This window comes from Lepisma saccharinum, chromosome 5 (genome assembly GCF_977018435.1).
Source record: "Lepisma saccharinum chromosome 5, izLepSacc3.1, whole genome shotgun sequence".
Lineage (NCBI taxonomy): Eukaryota > Metazoa > Arthropoda > Insecta > Zygentoma > Lepismatidae > Lepisma > Lepisma saccharinum.
The window spans coordinates 39,210,581-39,228,445 of NC_139233.1; the positions used below are offsets into that span (position 1 = coordinate 39,210,581).

At 40.4% G+C, this 17,865-nt stretch overlaps 1 protein-coding gene across 1 annotated transcript in view; it reads left to right on the top strand.

Moving 5' to 3' along the window:
* nompC (no mechanoreceptor potential C) overlaps positions 1-17,865 on the top strand; it is a 213,664-nt gene that overhangs the window by 16,197 nt on the left and 179,602 nt on the right. Inside the window, exon 2 of the mRNA XM_083122460.1 lies at positions 15,548-15,649. Within this exon, the coding sequence (XP_082978586.1) occupies positions 15,548-15,649 (102 nt within the window). The remainder of the gene's footprint in view (positions 1-15,547; positions 15,650-17,865) is intronic.

Here is a 17,865-nt window from a genome sequence, read left to right on the forward strand (position 1 = left end):
CTTCCTCCATGCCGAATCGCGATTTTTACTACCTCTGTTGCAAACCGCTGACTCCATAGGCTGATGGAACTTCCTATATCCTGAATCAGGAGGTTTGCATAGCACAACACTGTGCATTATTTACATACCACAGAGGTTGAGACAACTGAAGTAAACAAGTGAATGCCCTGGTCAACATGAAGCATCCAGAGAGGCTTTAAATAAAATATAATCTTATGGATTGATACGAAATGACGAATGTCAGCCTGGACATAGGTGTTCTTGTTAGTATAAATTCGTCATTTTTTCCTAATCATCACTCATCCACATCCAGGGCTTCCGGGTGTGATTTATTGATTTGCTTTATTTTACTTCGGATGAATGGACACTCAGAAACATCTATGCACAGGTCGGGATTCGAACCCGGGATCTCTGGCGTCGTAGCGCGATATGCTAGGGTCGGCTAGGGGTTCGAATCCCGGTCTTGGCATAGGTGTTCCTTGTGAGTGTCCCCTTCATATATTTCATAATATCATCACTCATCCCTATCTTTACGATTAGTCAAAACTGGCAGAAAAGATAAGTAAATTAAACCAAAGAATCACTCATCCACATCGTTGCGATTATTCAGTGGCGTATTCTTCCATGTTATCTGGTACACCGCCGGTAAACCAACTTATATACAGGGTGTATCGTAAGTAATAGCGCAAACTTACACAGTTGAAAGTACACAATAATAGAAGCAAAAAAATCTCAGTAAACATGGATCTCCAAACGAGCCGTTTTCGAGATAATTGCGAATGTGTGGTTACAAGCCGCCACCGACTTCATTGTTTGTAAACGTCGTCCTAGTTGGTAAAATTTACTCTTCGTTGCTGTAAGGTTCCGTTTTCACTACGCAGTCCAGCACAACTGACGTGACTCCCACAGTACGATTAGACTGTGTACTGATTGTATTTATCCTGTTTGATTACAACGCCACCTCTCGGAAATGTTCTGTTTTGTAAACAAAGAGCAAACCTCGGAACGCGCAAAGAGTAAAGCACTCGGTGTTTACAAATTGCAATGAGTGACGGCTAGTGTTGCCCACGAGACGAGACTTTGGCCTGTCTCGTCTCGTGGAAATGCTGTGAAATGCTGTCTCGTCTCGAAAATATTCGCTTGTCTCGGGACACATGATCAATCTCGTCTCGTCTCGAATTTTTAAAAGCCAGTCCCGTCTCGTCCAGTGGGCAACACTAGTGACGGCTTGTAACCACACATTTACACACATTATTAGCATTTTACTAACTAGGACGACGTTTACAAACAATGAAGTCAGTGGCGGCTTGTACTAGGTCGTTCAAGTCAATCGGGGACTTTTTTTTAAAAAAAATAGAAGAACAAATTTCAAAGTGTGGTAACTGGATTTATTTTTCCACATAACCTCCTGCTACAGTTATACACTTATCCCAGCGTTTAACTAACGCCTGGAATGCTTCCGCATAGAAGGATTTATCATTACGGCGGAACCATTGTAGGACAGCATTCTCCACTTCATCATCAGTGTTGAAATGTTTTCCTCCAAGGAATTCCTTCAGGGGTCCAAACAGGTGAAAATCACTTGGCGCTAAGTCAGGACTATAGGGGGTGTGTGGTAATATCTCCCAGCCGATTTCCTGGAATGTTTGGAATGTGTGTTGAGCGGTATGCGGTCGTGCATTGTCTTGCAAAAAGAGAACACCCTTTGTGATGAAACCCGGACGTTTCTTCCGTAAACTCTTATGCACATCACGCAGAACACGGCAGTAATACTCACTGTTGATAGTGACACCATGGGGTAAAAAATCAACGTGAATAATCCCCTGTTTATCCCAAAAGACACTTGCCATCACTTTACCAGCAGACGCAACTGTTCGAAATTTCTTGGGAGGTGGTGATTCCGTATGCTTCCACTGCATCGATGCTCTTTTGGATTCTGGAGTGAAATGGTGAACCCATGTTTCATCACATGTCATGATGCGATTCAGAAAATCCTGGCCTTTCATGTCATAGCGGTCCTTGAGTTATCTGCAGACTTCAACTCTTCTGTGTCGGTCAAAAGCGGACAGCTGCTTTGGGACCCACCGTGCACTCACTTTTCGGAACAACAAATGATCATGAATTATTGTGTTCACTGTTCCTAACGACAGATTACACACCCTTGCAATTTCACGACAGGTTATGCGACGATTGTCCAGGATCAGCTGCTCCACGCGCTGAATGTTTCCAGGAATGATTGCCGTGGGCTGTGATCCACCACGACCGGGATCGTCAGTAATAGAGATACGGCCATCTTTGAAGCGCTTACACCATTCAAATGTCTTACTGCGACAGAGTGTCTCATCACCGTACTGAGCCTGAAGTATTCTGTAAATTTCTGCAGGTTTTCTGTCCTCGTTCACTAAAAACTTCATCACAACACGCTGTTCCATGTAGACATTCACACTGTTGTCCGCCATCTTGAATAACGATCTATGCAGAAACGCGGGAAATGAGCGCCGCCTACCAGTAACAGCACACAGTTGCCAGTTTCTACTGCATACAAAACCTCCAGCCTAGGCGTCTATTTAAACCTGGAAAAAAAAGTCCCCGATTGACTTGAACGGCCCACGTAATCACACATTCGCAATTATCTCGAAAACGGCTCGTTTGCAGACCCATGTTTACGGAGACTTTTTTGCTTCTATTATCGTGTACTTTCAACTGTGTCAGTTTGCGCTATTACTTATGATACACCCTGTATATATAAAAATTGAAGCTGTCACACTTCTGATTATGTTTTACTTGCAAACCTGCATGGTGTTTTATTTCTATTGTATCTAATTAATAAGTAATAAATATTACTTTAAATAATAATTGTTGCAGTAAACCAAGTCTAATTTTCATAATACGCATCCAAAAGTGGTTTAAATTCGGCGCTATATACTAAAATGCGAAGTCAAAATGCATATTCAGTATATGTTAAATATTCTAGTGATTTATTCTATATATTTCGCATGTTCTTGCTACAAAAGAATCCGGACCTTAATAAGCCTGTTCACATCAAAAACCGGAAGTCACATTAGGGGTTTTCGATAATCGATTCTGCGGTATGGAAACGCCGTTCAACCTATTCTTTTCATAACTTTCCGCAAATAAGGCCATGGAACTAACCCAAGGCATTGCAGAATCACTGAGCCTGAGCAACCGTAATTAGGGGTCAGGCGGACGAAGACGAACGCTTTGCCGATAGCACCAGGCAAAGGGAGAATGGTTCCGAGATAAAGCTCCCCTCCGTACGTTTCGTGAGCCTCCCATCTACACTCGCCCCCAACGTCCGGTTGTGACGTCACGCCACCTGCAAGTTCAGAGGCCTTCGCCGGCCAATTGGGGTCAAGAACAGATCCAGGAATAGTAATGGCCGCGTAATCGCAACCGGGATCTCCATGTTGGACATATCTGGGCCGTGTTGCTCCCGAACGCTGACCTTGAGATAGGTTTACGTGGATTCGAAAGGATTTTGCAATGTATTTGTACATGATTTACAAGGTAGGGGTAATCTTGTGGACCATCGTGTCGTTGACCTAATATGTTGATGCGAGCGGCTTCTGCTGTTATGAGAGGGTTCTACATATGCATTACGCGCACTAATCCTTCTTTTGTTAACATGCAAATTACATTGTGACACTGTTCTTCCTTGCCTGAAATATGGAGCTTTTTACGGTAAATGACTTCGTGACCTACATGGAGCGTATCTGTTCTCCGTCCACTGTAAGCATGAAGTTAATGTAAGCAAAACTATGTGACGACTGAGAAATAGTTCCTACTCGCCAGCTATGGTATTATTTTGCCCATCTGGTCGTAGCTGTGCAGCTCATAATATATTATCCCACAACTTCAATAGAGCAGCTATACGCTATTAGCAGATAGTTCTCAAGCCGATGTTTGCACTGTAAAAAAATACACCTTTTGCACACATTCTAGAAACTACGTTTTGACCACTTTTAGTACACAAAAGGTGCACTAAAAGTGATCTCAATTCAAATGTGTTCCAAAAGTGGACAAATGTGTTCTCAAGAGACTCCTATTTACTGACAATAAGACATTGTAATCAATAACTTTCTGGGTTTGAAAAATAAAATCTGATTTGACCTTTCTTACTGGCTATTCTATGTTTAAGCAAATTGCCATTTACATGCAGATTAAATCAGAATAATCCATGAAACCACAACTTTCAGTTGGAACAATATAAATTGTAGTAATGCAGGAGTGACAAAAAATCCTGTTAAAACTTGAAATTCGTAATATATCTCAATGAGAATGCGGTCAATATAATATTACTGCAAATTCCAGTCCAAGTTTTTGCATTACAAATCATTATAATAGATCTATATTAATCTAAGACTTATTTAATTTGCAATAGTGGATGTTTTGATGCCTTTCCCTTTTAAACATTTTTTTATAACATCAGGATATCAAGTGCAATTCAAATTCTACGAGGAGAAGTCACAATTATCCGAACTTTCACCATAACTTCCTTTAGGTTGGCCACACTGCCTTCAGAGCTCGCATGCTGAAAGGTGGTACTGTTATGGTTACGTGGCCGAGGTTTCATATTAATCACTCCATTTTTCTTTCTTTTGTAACAGAGTAAACATGGCCGCTCTTCTGGCAGTGTGCACCAACGCAGGACAGAGAACCACTTATCAGCATGCCAGAGCTGTAGACAGTGTGGCCAACCTAAAGAAAGTTATTGTGAAAAGTGTGGATAATTTTTGACTCTCCCTAGTATTTCGTTCAAAAGGTTTCTAATTACCAAATACGGTCATCTTTCCTGAGATACGAAGTATACCGAAAGTGTTACAAAAGTGTACCGATTTACTTTTTAAAAATTGTGCAGAGAGTGTTCCAAATGTGTACCTAAGTTCAAATGCGTTCTAAAAGTGTACAAGTGTACTTTAAATCGTTTCCATCCGGTCGTACCCATCTGGTGCGCTTTTAGTTTGCTTTCAGTACAAATTTTGTACACATTGCATGGAAGAAAATGAACCAAAAGTGTTGAAATGGTGTATTTTTTTTTACTGTGTAGCTTCGGCTTGAGAATTATCTGCTTAAGAGAACTAACTTGCTTCCCGAATGCTGAAAATTTAGGTTTCAATGTACCCGTTCTGAGTTTAAAGCATCTATTTCTTGCCTTAAAACATGGAATTGACATTCTTTCTTTACTCCAGAACACCTGACTTGCTTATTGCCAATTGTAGTTAGAAAGCGTTACAAAATAAAAACACCAATATTTTTCTTCAGTTTCTATCTGCCGTCGTGCCTAAATGCTACTCTTCCCCCCTTGTCGCTTTTACGTTATACTTTTTCCTCTATTTCTCTAGATTTCAGCTGTATTTCTGTCCTCTCTGCAGCAGTTTGCTGAATTCACAATATGAAAAGGCAATAGGTAAAGCTACCCTGTGTATATTGAAAAATGCGTCGGAGGCGTATGGGAGAGATTTGACGATACTGTCCCTTACACACACAGTATCGGCCATTTATGTGTTTGGGTGGGTGGGGTGTGATGTGATCAGCACTACGCTCCGGCTCCTTCTACCCCCGATATACACATTTATCAGAGGCTGGGTGAGCCCCATTGCTGCTCCACGGAGAGAAATTGTCACCTGAAATAAGTCATCCAGGGTATCGATTACGAGTCTGTCGCGTGGCAGTTAGACATCCTACCGACTTTTTATTTTATTTTTTCCTCTTTAAAAGGAAAACCTCTAACCAAAATTTCCTTCCGCCAATATTTCTCTCTCTCTCTCTCTCTCTCTCTCTCTCTCTCTCTCTCACACACACACACACACCATCACACACACACACCATCACACACACACACACCATCACACACACACCCCCCAACACACACAGATAAACATAGAGCGTGTGAATTGTATTTTACCATTTATCGGCTGATATTACATAAAAATCGAGAATATGTCAATCATTATACCAGGCGCTTTCTCGCAAACTTCAGGTGCATACCGAAAAAGGTCACTCAATAATAAAAACTGAAGCACGATACTCATGTAAATTTCATACCTTCTAAGAATCACTCGATAGAAAACTACTTCATTGTTGTGTAAAGTGCAGTGTACGTGTGTACGTTGTAAAGGTGTGATGGAAATCGTAACTTCATTCCAGGCGAGATAAAGTTAAGTATGAGAAGCTTGCCGAGAATGGCTGTATAATTTACTGCGCTTCCGTTTCGACTTAAAGTGTCCTACATAGATGACAGAAAGGCGATGAGCGGTTGCAACGTCACAACGGAATGGGCTCTGGTCCATCGTGAAACAATCTTGGCCCACCATTGCTCCTGCCCACCATTTTTAGAGTTTTTGTTGTAAGTGCACTTTATGCACAGATAGGCTAATCGGGAATGGATCTACAATTTGAAATGGTATCCGAACCAGCGGGTATCCAACCCGGGACCTCTTGATTACAAGACGACGGCGTCTTGCCCACATAAACTGCCCACATGATAAATTTTCTACACACACAGACATGCAAACCTGCATGACGGAACGGCCATGGTTATCCGCAAACGAGTCAGAGGTTCCAGGTTCGATCCCTGGTTAAGATATTGAAGAAAGAAAGCGAAAATTATTTCTTCTTTGGCTAACATCATGTAAAGAACACTAACAATAGAGGAAAATGAACTGAACTGCTACGTTCGGCGACAGTCTTTTGTTTCTTTACGAATCCGTGTACTACAGAGCATTCCCCGACATTCGCTACTAGACTCGGCGGCAAGCGGCCCGGCTTCAGCGCTTGTCTTTCCCGGTGAACGGGTCCGCGACAGTCGCTCGCTAGTCTGTTTTTTTCGCCCTCCCTGCCTTCGCTCTCTTTCCTCTTCTGTTGACGTTGCAGACTGACGCCAGTATAATCCTCCCTCGGAAGTTGTGTTGTGTCGTGTCAGTGTGTTGAAGATGGTTTTTTAATATGGCACCACAAAAGTTTACATTACAACAAAGGATTTATCTTGTCGAGTGTTACTTCGAAAAGAGGAATTGTGGAGAAGTGAGACGACGTTTCACAACGAAATTTCCATGTGTTTCCGTTCCACATAGAACCACTATATTCAACCTCGCAAAAAAGTTTAGAGTAACAGGGTCAGTTCTGAAAAGGAGTGGAAAGAAAAATGGGGAAATCTAAAAAATAAAGTATACAAAGACAATCCGCACACCATCCGTGAGTTAAAAGAGAGTATTGTACGAGAAATCGGGAGAATTACAGAAGACGAACTTGCACGTGTAAATGCCAATTTCCTTCGGAGATGCCAGGAATGTGTTGCAGCAGAGGGACATCATTTTCAACACCTTCTGTAGTCAAGGTTAGTACACAATATGAAAACTGTAATTTTAATAGTCGACTCTACCGACTGTCGCGCGCCCGTTCACCGGGAAAGGCAAGCGCTCATGCCGGGCCGCTTGCCGCCGAGTCTCGTAGCAAATGTCAGGGAATGCTCTGTAGAAACAACCAGCAAAATCTCCGTTATTAGTGATAGCATTAGCAACAAACGCCAATAGTAAAATTCTGGGGCCAAATTATAAGTGTTTGTTTCTACCAGAGCTGTTAATAAAGGTCTTGGAGCTTTTCTTTCGGTGCGGAAGACAAAATCAGCAAGTGTAAATGGGTTCGCGGCCGCTAAAAACAGATTTCTCTTTAAAATATATAAATTCGGTCCCGGAACCGAAATCACACACAGCAATTTAAAAATGTTCCAAAGAAAAGGTTCCATCAAAATCAATTCTAACTTGTTTCTCTGCGGCAAGTGGTACCATAATTCTGGAAAGAGATATTATTTTGATCCATGTTCGAGCCTCCACGATGGAGTAATGGTAGCGTCGTCGCCGGTGGAGGCACATAGTTGTTCGAATGCCACTTTCAACTGTAGATCCAGTCCCGATTAGCCTTACTGTTCATAAACCAAACTTAAAACACCAACTCAATCAATCAATCAATTGGTCCATGTTCGTGAAAACCGTAACTGGGACATTTTGGGTTGACGATATATTGAACATCAGTATGGGCCTGACGAAAAAGAAATATTCACTCGTGAGCAAGGTCGACTGCTTCAGTTGTCGGCTGAGGAGACGCCAGCACATAGTATGATATTTTGCAACAGGGCCGGCCATAGGTGGGTGCGGGGTCTAGGGCACATAACGTGCACGGGCCTTACAACGAAAATTGTTCAGATTATTTTGAAAAATCAGAGATATCGGTGACTTTTATACACCTCCATAAACTCTTTTACAGGGAATAATCTATTAACATTTTGGTGCGAATTTGATAATTTTCCTCCCCTAAAATCGTACATACACCCGTCAAAATTGAAAATACTGGATGAACTCTTTCTCATTTTGAAAGTCGATTCCTTAATTATAAATACTTATGTATTACATACTTTGTATAATGTGAAATTAGTATCATTTATGACTTCCACTTTCGCTTTCAACTGCCTTTATTGGCATTATATTAGTTTGTATACCAGAACTCAACTTTTCTGGTCTTCTCTGATGCAAAGTTTTCAATGAGCTCCCCGTAATCTAGAGACGAGGAAACTCTTTCTCTAAAGGGAGAGAATTGACAGTGCATTAACTCTTTCTTCCGACGTAATGCTTGCCTAATTCGTCTTGAGACATACCCCGTAGTAATGCACCTTAATGCATTGTAAATGTGAGACAAAGTTATTACAAGTATTTTAATGTTTTATTTGCCCATAAGGATAAATACTTTATTTTTATTCTTGTTTTGCAATATACCCTAAACCTGACTTGTTTTGTTGTTTTCTAAAGCAGCGAGTGTGAGCGATAGTTAACATAAAATAATAATAATAATAATAATAATAATAATAATAATAATAATTAGCCGTCATTCGGATTCTGGGTCGCTTGCTATCATCGAGAAGCCGAGTGGTGGTGCAGAACTGTTAGACCTCTGAGTTACAGAATATTAATTGTGATTTCGCGAACGCGTTTGAAGTTTTTGTACTGGAGGTTGTGTTGGAGACTTGCTTTCAACCAGGATGGTACGACAGTTGGCAACACTAAAACTCAACTAAACTACATGACGGAATTGCCCTCTGAGGGCCAAACCCTACCAAGTGCCTTTTCATTGGGCGACACGTAGTCAACGCATCGAGTCACATCACCGCGGTTTTCTGGTTTTCGAGACCGCAGTTGGCAACACGCACGAGGAAATTTGTTTGAGGGATGTGTGGATAGGTAAAGGTTTACCACCGACAGTGGAAGTTCGCCTCGCTCGGGCATGTTATATTAGCTGTCCCATTTTATCGTCAATCCTTCATCACCCATAAATTCGCACCAAGATGGGAACCAGTAGCGAAACGTGATCGAAGACCTTTGGATTTCGTGCGGAAGTATATTTTGAGTACGACTCCAATGAAGATGCTTAGTTCGCGGCTGCAATGCTGTACTTCAGGTAAGCGGATTTAACACCCATTTTTCACATTTCATTCTTTATCAGATTTACACATTGGGCTATAACTTCACCAAGGGAGTTTATGAATGTGGCTCACGAGTTGACAGTCATTACTTCCTTACATTATACGTCTATCTAAAACCACAGTGTGTGCTATTCCAGCACAAAATATACTCGCGGACCTACTTAGAACGCCAATTCATATATCGCGACCATGTAGAGAAGAGAATCAATTCGGAACAAACTGCCTGCACCATTGACTAACATTATTTGCCATCAAAGTTTTAAGAAAAATCTGAAGAACTTACTATTGTCCCAACAACTTCATTAACCTTCATATGTTAACAATTGCACCTACACTTATACATCATATAATGCATACCTAACCTACCCCCCTCCCCCCGCACACACATTGAACTACCGAAGACTTATTACTTATCTTTACTCCACAGTATATACTAATCTATTCAATGTATTATTTTATCATTGTATAATCTTTATATTATCTTTATTGTATTATCATGATCATTATGTGTTTTTTCCCTTTCTTTTTGTTTTTATTCATTTATTGTACCTTTGACAAGGGTTGGTTGTAAGAACGGCCCATGAGGCCGAAACAAGCCTGCTTAAATAAAGACCATTATATTCTATTCTAAACCGAAATTATCCTAGATCAGAACAGATTTATCCATTTAAAAACGGTCAAAGTTCGGTACCGAAAAGAAATAATATCTAACTTGAACCGTATTTGAATTGTGAGAGGAAAAAGGTTCCGGTCTCTGTTCAAGTTCCAGTCCTCATTGGAACGCCACTTTACTTCGAAGAATGTTCCGAAAGATCAGTTTTCCTCTGCAACCACATGTCAAGTCCACGCGGAGCCCAGTAAATCCTCCCCTCAAATCTTTCCCACCAATAGCGTCCGTTTTAGGAAGTGACAGTACTTGTCAAGTTCACGTGGAATAAATGAGATGTTTCCAATTCAGCTTCTTTAGATTACTTAACGTGAGGTTGCGGTTATGTTTTCTAGGTTGTGTTATTTTTATACTATGTGGAGACCTTGGGAGTGTAACGTCGTCGTAGTTCATGTTGGATGTCTAAACACTGCAGGTAAAAGGTACAACAGCGCTTCTCAGGAAAAACAGGTGCTGGCTCGAAACCAGATGCGCGTCTGGTCGGCTTCCTCTCGAGCTATGTCAAAGATACTGAACTGGCGTTCGAATAAGAACTCGAACCATACCGAACCCAATAGAACCCATTAAAATTTATGGGTTCCTGGCCTTTAGCAACCCTGATTACTACCCTTACATATATTTTGTAGTAATATAAAGTGACGTTTGCGACATCTATACATGTAAATAGGAAAGGTGGTAGCCTGCTGCTCACTTCACACGCAACACGAAAGGGTGGCGCTGATAAACGCGAATATTCACCATATTTCCACTCCCCCGGATGTTATAAAATCGCGATCGCCAGAGAAGATAGAACTGCATTCGAGGCTCGAACTATACTTACAAAAGTCAAGGTCAGGGAGTATATGCTCAAATTGTGGAGAAAAAAAATTCCTTGAAGCAATCTTGATAGCCGGTCTGTATCACTGCGCGTGCAAGGCTTGTTAGATGGCAACAGTGGTGCCAGAATTCCTGGTTGCGACGTCCACCTTCTTGGAGCAGACAAATCACGGAAAACACGGAATAGCAATGTTATTGCGCGGCCATTCGCTCGAATTTGCATTTTACTGCCCAAGTTGACTGAATGCTAGACCGAAGCCGTTTCGCCATGGGGATTCCCCATGATGTTGCATTTGTCAATTGCCTTATTTTACGTCGGTTTTTCTTCTTGTTAGGCTAATCACGGCGAATCGGAAAGAATGGAAATGAAAGGTTCAGAGTTCGAATCTTGGTCTGTGCAGCAAGGGTGTTGCTTCGTGAATGCCCTTCAATCAGCTTCACTTTGGTGGCGATCCTCAGCGTGCTCGGCCACCGAAACAGCATTCTGAAGATGCGCGAGACTTATTTGACGAAGCATTCACCTAACTGCTTCAATGACCGAAGATGTTGAACGGTCTACTCGCGTTCTCGCCACTGAAGGTTACGGTTCGAATCCCGGCCTCGTCGTCACAATTAACTATAAGAGGCAAAAAACAACGTAGATAATGAAACTACAAACAAAGAGTTCACTACATTTTGGGAACATTTCACGTATCCCTATCATACTTGTGTCTCCATTTATATGTATTTATACGTGTTTCGAAATGCTCTTTGACATTGTATAAAGAACTCATTCGCCAGTATTCACGACCAATATACACGAGCTGTTGAACCGAGTACATGTTTGTGCCACACGCGGCAACTCTACACAGAATCTCGTCTCAAGGTCACAGGGTCAATTCATTTCATTGATACGTGCTTACACTGTAAGTTTTATATGGGACCAGGCCTGTACTTGGGATTTTTTTGAGGGAGGGGCCACATCCGAAAATGTTTTATTACAAAATAGTTCTACATGTTAATATAGGGTCCGTACTCAGAATTTTTTTAAGGGGGGAGGGGGAAGATCCGAAAATGAGGAACAAAGAGAAGATCGCTGTGAGGATGATTGAATTAGGTTATTTTGCGTTACTTTTCTGTAAGTTTGTCTAATCGCGATGATGAGTATGAGCGATGATATGGTGAAATTGATGAAGGAACACACAAAGAACACCTATGCACAGGCTGGGATTCGAACCCGGAACCCCTGGTATCGCAGCGCGCTGTGGAAACCACTCCACCACGGTGGTCGGAGAAATGATAGGCTATTGGAGTATTATATGTTGTCACCAATGCTATGGTAATATTACAGTTAGAGCTAAAGGTACAATTGCAGAGTTGCAACATTATGGTCCAAAGTAGCGGGAAAAAATTAAACCGTCCCTCCCCATACCAACAATGAGCCACACAGTCGCTTACAGATAAAGGTGTCACACGGCGTACAGCTTAGTGCTTATTGTGTACATTCAATTCTCCCAAGTATTCAAATAGTTCTGTGATCCACAAATTAACTATGTTCTCAAATTTCCTTTAATTTTCTTATACCAGCACCATTGTACGGTCATGATAATTCTATATTTAGAAAATGATTCGTATTAGCTATTTTTATTATAATGAAGAACAAGTCTAAATAAAGAGATATTTTCGCATCACGAATGCAGTTAAAAAGAAGTCGGAACAGGGATTGAAAGTAATGTACTGCCCGACCAAAACGGGATGTCTGGTAGCCTTGCATCCTTTATTTTTCTGCAAGGATGTTACCTTTTCTGCAATTATTGCACTTGTTGTGATCGGATTTCGAGCCATTTTATTCATTTTTCAGTAAAAATTTGAGCATTTCTGCAATATTTTTTTCTAATTTTGATCATATTTTGTATCAAGGCTTTGCAATACTTATACAATTAAAGCTACCCAATATTACAGACTTGTTAAGCCTGCCTCTCTACACAACAAACACATTAATTTATGCAAGGACAAAAATGAAATGTTTAAAAATTTGAAAAATCATCGGTTATTTTCGTAGCTTTTTGTAGGTTCACATTTAAATATTTCGTAGTTCGAGGGGGAGGGGGTGCATGGCACCCATGGGCCCTCCCCTGGATACGGAACCATACAAAATATTTAGAAATTAATGAGGAATCATTTTCCTAGCGAGATAATCGCTCTTTACAAGATATGGACTGTTCAAATGATTAGCTGCAGGTTATTGTCTTATTATCGTATTGGGCTCGAAATGTCCACCGGTTTCTCACCATCTTTCACAAGAGACCTCTTGACACAGTGTTCCGCCATTTTTAATGATTCACTATGGTATTCACTACGGACATGCAGGCCATCTGAGAAAAATGAGAGATGCTAAACTTTCTTTATTTTGATACATTTACAGCCCAAACCCTTGAATCTAAATATGAAAAAAGTCCTCAGCAGATGATGATGTGTGCATTATAAAATTTTGACGGGCGAAGTCGCTGACTAGTTGCTAGTATATTGTAAAACGAAACTATAGATAATGAAACGAAACAATAACAGAAATATGAAACTTACAACCTATACAAATTGCTCTTTTTTACTTTCAAATGAATTGTTTTGGATTTTAGTTGAAAAACAATAGTTACTCATTTATTGGGAACTAGTCCATACTTCAGACTTGCCTATTGCCATGAAGTGGAGGAGAATATCACTTAATTCAGAGCCGCGCTGCTCCAGTTGTTAGGGTGTATGACTGCCACGCAGGAGATCCGGGTTTGATTCGTTGGTGGATGATTTTCTGTGGAAACGTTCCTGGAAGGAGCGTCTCCGGGGTTCACCCAACTTGGACAAAGGCTGCTGGTAAATGCTGCTGATCGCATCACTTCCATATCTTCTCATTAGCCTTCAGGGCATGTTGCAGAGTGCAGGGGGGTAGCAATATTGCAATATCTAATACAACGCACTTGCTTTATGTTTTATTTGTTATTGTTGTTGTACACAAGGTGGCACGAACCCAAAAGCAAGGACCGCCTATGGTTTTATGCCTATGGAACTAAAAGTCCTGGTTTGGCATGAACGTCCTTCGTATGCTTTGACATTCCACTTAATAGAGAACGTAATTATACACTTCTAGCTGAAAAACCACGAGGCTAATGAACGGAAAACGAGAACAGTATAAAATTGCTGAACTCGTTCAGTCCGAACCTAGGATAAGTGGACCATATCGTGTCGTATTGCATCAATGAAAGAGGTACCGGACAGTTCCTGGCACAAAAACAATTTCCCCCTGTGTGGTCGCACGATAATGACCCATTGATGGAGCTTTGACCCCTTCAAGCGGTTCTGCGTAGTGTATGCGTTTCAGCTTGTATCGAGTGCAGAGACAAAAGTTATCCCTTGATTGGTTTGATGTTTTAAGTCCACTTTATGCACAGTAAGGCTAATCGGGACTGGACCTACAGTTTAAAGTGGGATCCGAACCACGTGTGCCTCCACCGGGTATCGAACCCGGGACCCCTTGATTACAAGGCAATGACACCACCACTGCGCCATGTTGGAGGCAGTTATCCCTTGAGTTAATAATTCTGTTTGTTGTTACTACTCTAAATCTGACATCTCAACTACATTGGTGTGGTAGTGGCTTCTCTTATTGCATAGTGTTTTACACTATTAACTTTAGTAATCTAGGTATCCTGGCTTGATTTGGCTTCCAATTCTCCTTAGCCAATCTGACCATAAACTGGACACATATTTTCCAGCCAAGCTGTGTGACATATTCTCTTTCTCTCCCCTCCCACACACATATTTATACACCAAAATATTTAATACATTTAAGACAATCCCTCCTTTCCGCATATGTACAGTGTTAAAATTATTGGAATTACACGACGCCAGAGGTCGAATCCCGGGTGTTCTTTGTGAGTGCCCCTTTATGAATATCATATCATATCATATCACTCATTTCGCGATTAGCCACAAATGGAAGAAAAGCGATGTTACAGAACAAAAATCCAATCTAATCACATCAAATAACTCGCAGACCCATAAAACGTTTGGAAATATTTTATAGATCTCATACATTATTTAACCACAAGCGGAAGACAAAAATATTGTCAATTTTGATGTATAGAATCCAACAAGCAATACCTCAGAGACTGTAAGATATTTTCCTGTCCCTAATATTTACTGTGTTACCAATTTGCATTTTAATTGAGTGTGTGTATGTATATTGGCGAGTTTAATATTTGTTTAGTAGAGAATACCAATTCCAGAGTATATTATGTTTCTGAGAGTATATTTTTGCAGCAGGCATATTATTTCATCGCTGGAAATGAATAGTGTATATTTTTATATGCTTCTCATAGAACACATTTAAAAAAAAAGTAATTTTCATTTTTTGAACTTACTTCATACTTCTAGCATGTGAAGTATTTTTCTTTTTCTCACTCACTTACCCCCCCCCCCCCTTCATCGATATTTACAAACTTTATGTAAATCTTATCTCGCTCTATTTTTTTCGAAGTCAGCCCCACATCGTACTGTATAGTAACATGACTAACTCCACCATTGGTCTTTGTTTCCAGGTGACGGGGATGACCCCCTTGATGTACGCCATCAAGGAGAACCGAACAAATCTTCTGGATCGGCTGATCGAGATGGGATGTGACATAGCAGCGAGGAACGCGGTAAGTACATACTTTATTCCAAACACACCATTTTGCATTACACTTGTCCAGTAATTCGGAAGGTAACTAAGTTAGTGTTAAATTGAACTACCTACTTTATCTCATTCCTCCATTGAGTCTACAATTACTATTAGAACCCAAATTTATATGAGTGAAGAACTGACAAATTAGGGATTCTTAATGTATCAAAATATGTAATCGCAGACCCTTCATTTAAGCTCTATTGCAGGATCCTGTCGTTTTAAGTGCCGAATTGTACTGAAAAAAATTTGCCCCAAAATGCCGTCTTTTTAAAAATAGATATTTTAAATTATGATGAACGTTTGATTAGTTGTAAAGTACTGAAACTATAACACGAGTAAACGTTACTGAAAAGAACAGTTTTACCCTATGTCTCGACGAGCAACAGTGGTTGACATAATACAATGTCCGCAAAGCTCTATAATATCAAAAATGCATATATTATGCATGTATATGCATACACACATAAAAGGCCTGAAAAAGGTCTGATCAAGTAAGAATATACAAAGAATATTTTTTTTTACAAAATAGTCGAGCAACTATTTACTCTTTTTCTGGAGCACAATTTATGCGAAATTGATTTTGGTTTCTCTACTGAAAATCAGCCAATCAGAACCAACTTTCAGTCACGAGGCAAACCTGTTAGGCTATATGTGATCGCTTTTTAGTACTTTTACTCCAGAGAATTAATAAGCATGAGTAAGGAGTTACGGGAGAACGATGCGTTTTACGCTCAAAGATGGATGTTTTATTGAAAACAATTTATTTTATTACTTTCCCTCTGAGTCTTGGGCTTGACGGAGCAAAGATTATTTTTACCGGGAATCTAGTTTAGGAGAAGAATCCTGAAAAATTAAATCTTATTGGAATTCTTAGAGCATGAGAATCGGTGTGTAGTATTTCCACTGTTGTCTACACATGTACGTATATTTGTTTCTTGCTTCCGTGAGCCTATATTACATTATATCAAATGCGCTTGCGCAAACGCATGCGCGGAAAATCGAAAAAAAAAATAACGTTGTGTGGGTTGAAGCATCTTCAGTGACGTCAGAGATGGACTCGCGACGGGCTAACAAATTAGAGAACATCTTCAAATATGATCCACCGCATTCCTGCTCAATTTGAAGATTTTCTTCATAATGAACCATTAAAAGCCTGGCAAAATGGAATGGTTTTGTTAACCTTGCAGATAGCAACCTACTTAGATTTGGACTTCAACAACAGTCCTGTATCTCCTTTCAGACCATCTCTCCCTTGATTTTCTACGTCCCACAAAGCTTTTGCTATGCTATCAGCATATCTTCTATGTTCCTGAAATATCATCTGCATCATATTTCTTTTCCTCTATGTTACTGAAATAAGGCAAATCTAATATGTTTTTGACATACAAAACGTCATTGGCACACTTTCTATTAAAAATCATGCTCCATTTAACAGCCTCAGTGTAGAAAACAAGTGCATATCAAGAATGCAATCGTGAAAGCTGACAGAAATTGAACATATGGCGTAGAGAATGCGAGAAAATGCTATCTGGAATGTAGCATCGACATACAACGAATTTCACTCCCCAAATATTCGTGTTTGGAGATGAAGGTTTCGGATAAACCGCTTGCGTCACGAAATTCGAGCATCTAATAAATATTCAGCGATTACATTTGGTGGAGGATTTGCGCTTGAGTACCCTTGGCACACAAATGGGGAGTTGATAAGTCAAGGGTAGCCTCTTGAAGGCGCAGAAGGTCTTCGGTTCAGAATTGGCTTTGCGATAGGAATTTCAGGTTTTAACTGGATGCTGAAAAATGAAACTGAAACCTCACAATGTAATAGATTTTTGGGGACCAAGGGCTATGCCAGCATGGTCAGTACATTCAATTTCCTTTTCGAGCTTTCACGACTGGAGTACATTAGCGTCATCAGCGTCCCCTCTGTAAGAAGTAAATAATGTCCAATCTTTTCTTCCACACATTTGTATCTCTCTTTCGTGCATCTTCTTTTCAATGTTCTTTTGTCTTAAAAATATCTCCTTGTATTTGTATGTATTTTTGTTATTTTACGTTTTTCTGCCACTTTTTTGCCAATCGTGACTATAAGTGACAATTGATTGAATGATTGAATTGAAATTCTTGGGTCCGTCGGTACATCAGGTCATTTTGCACCATTCAATGAATGCGGGAAACATCCCCTTATCTCATAAA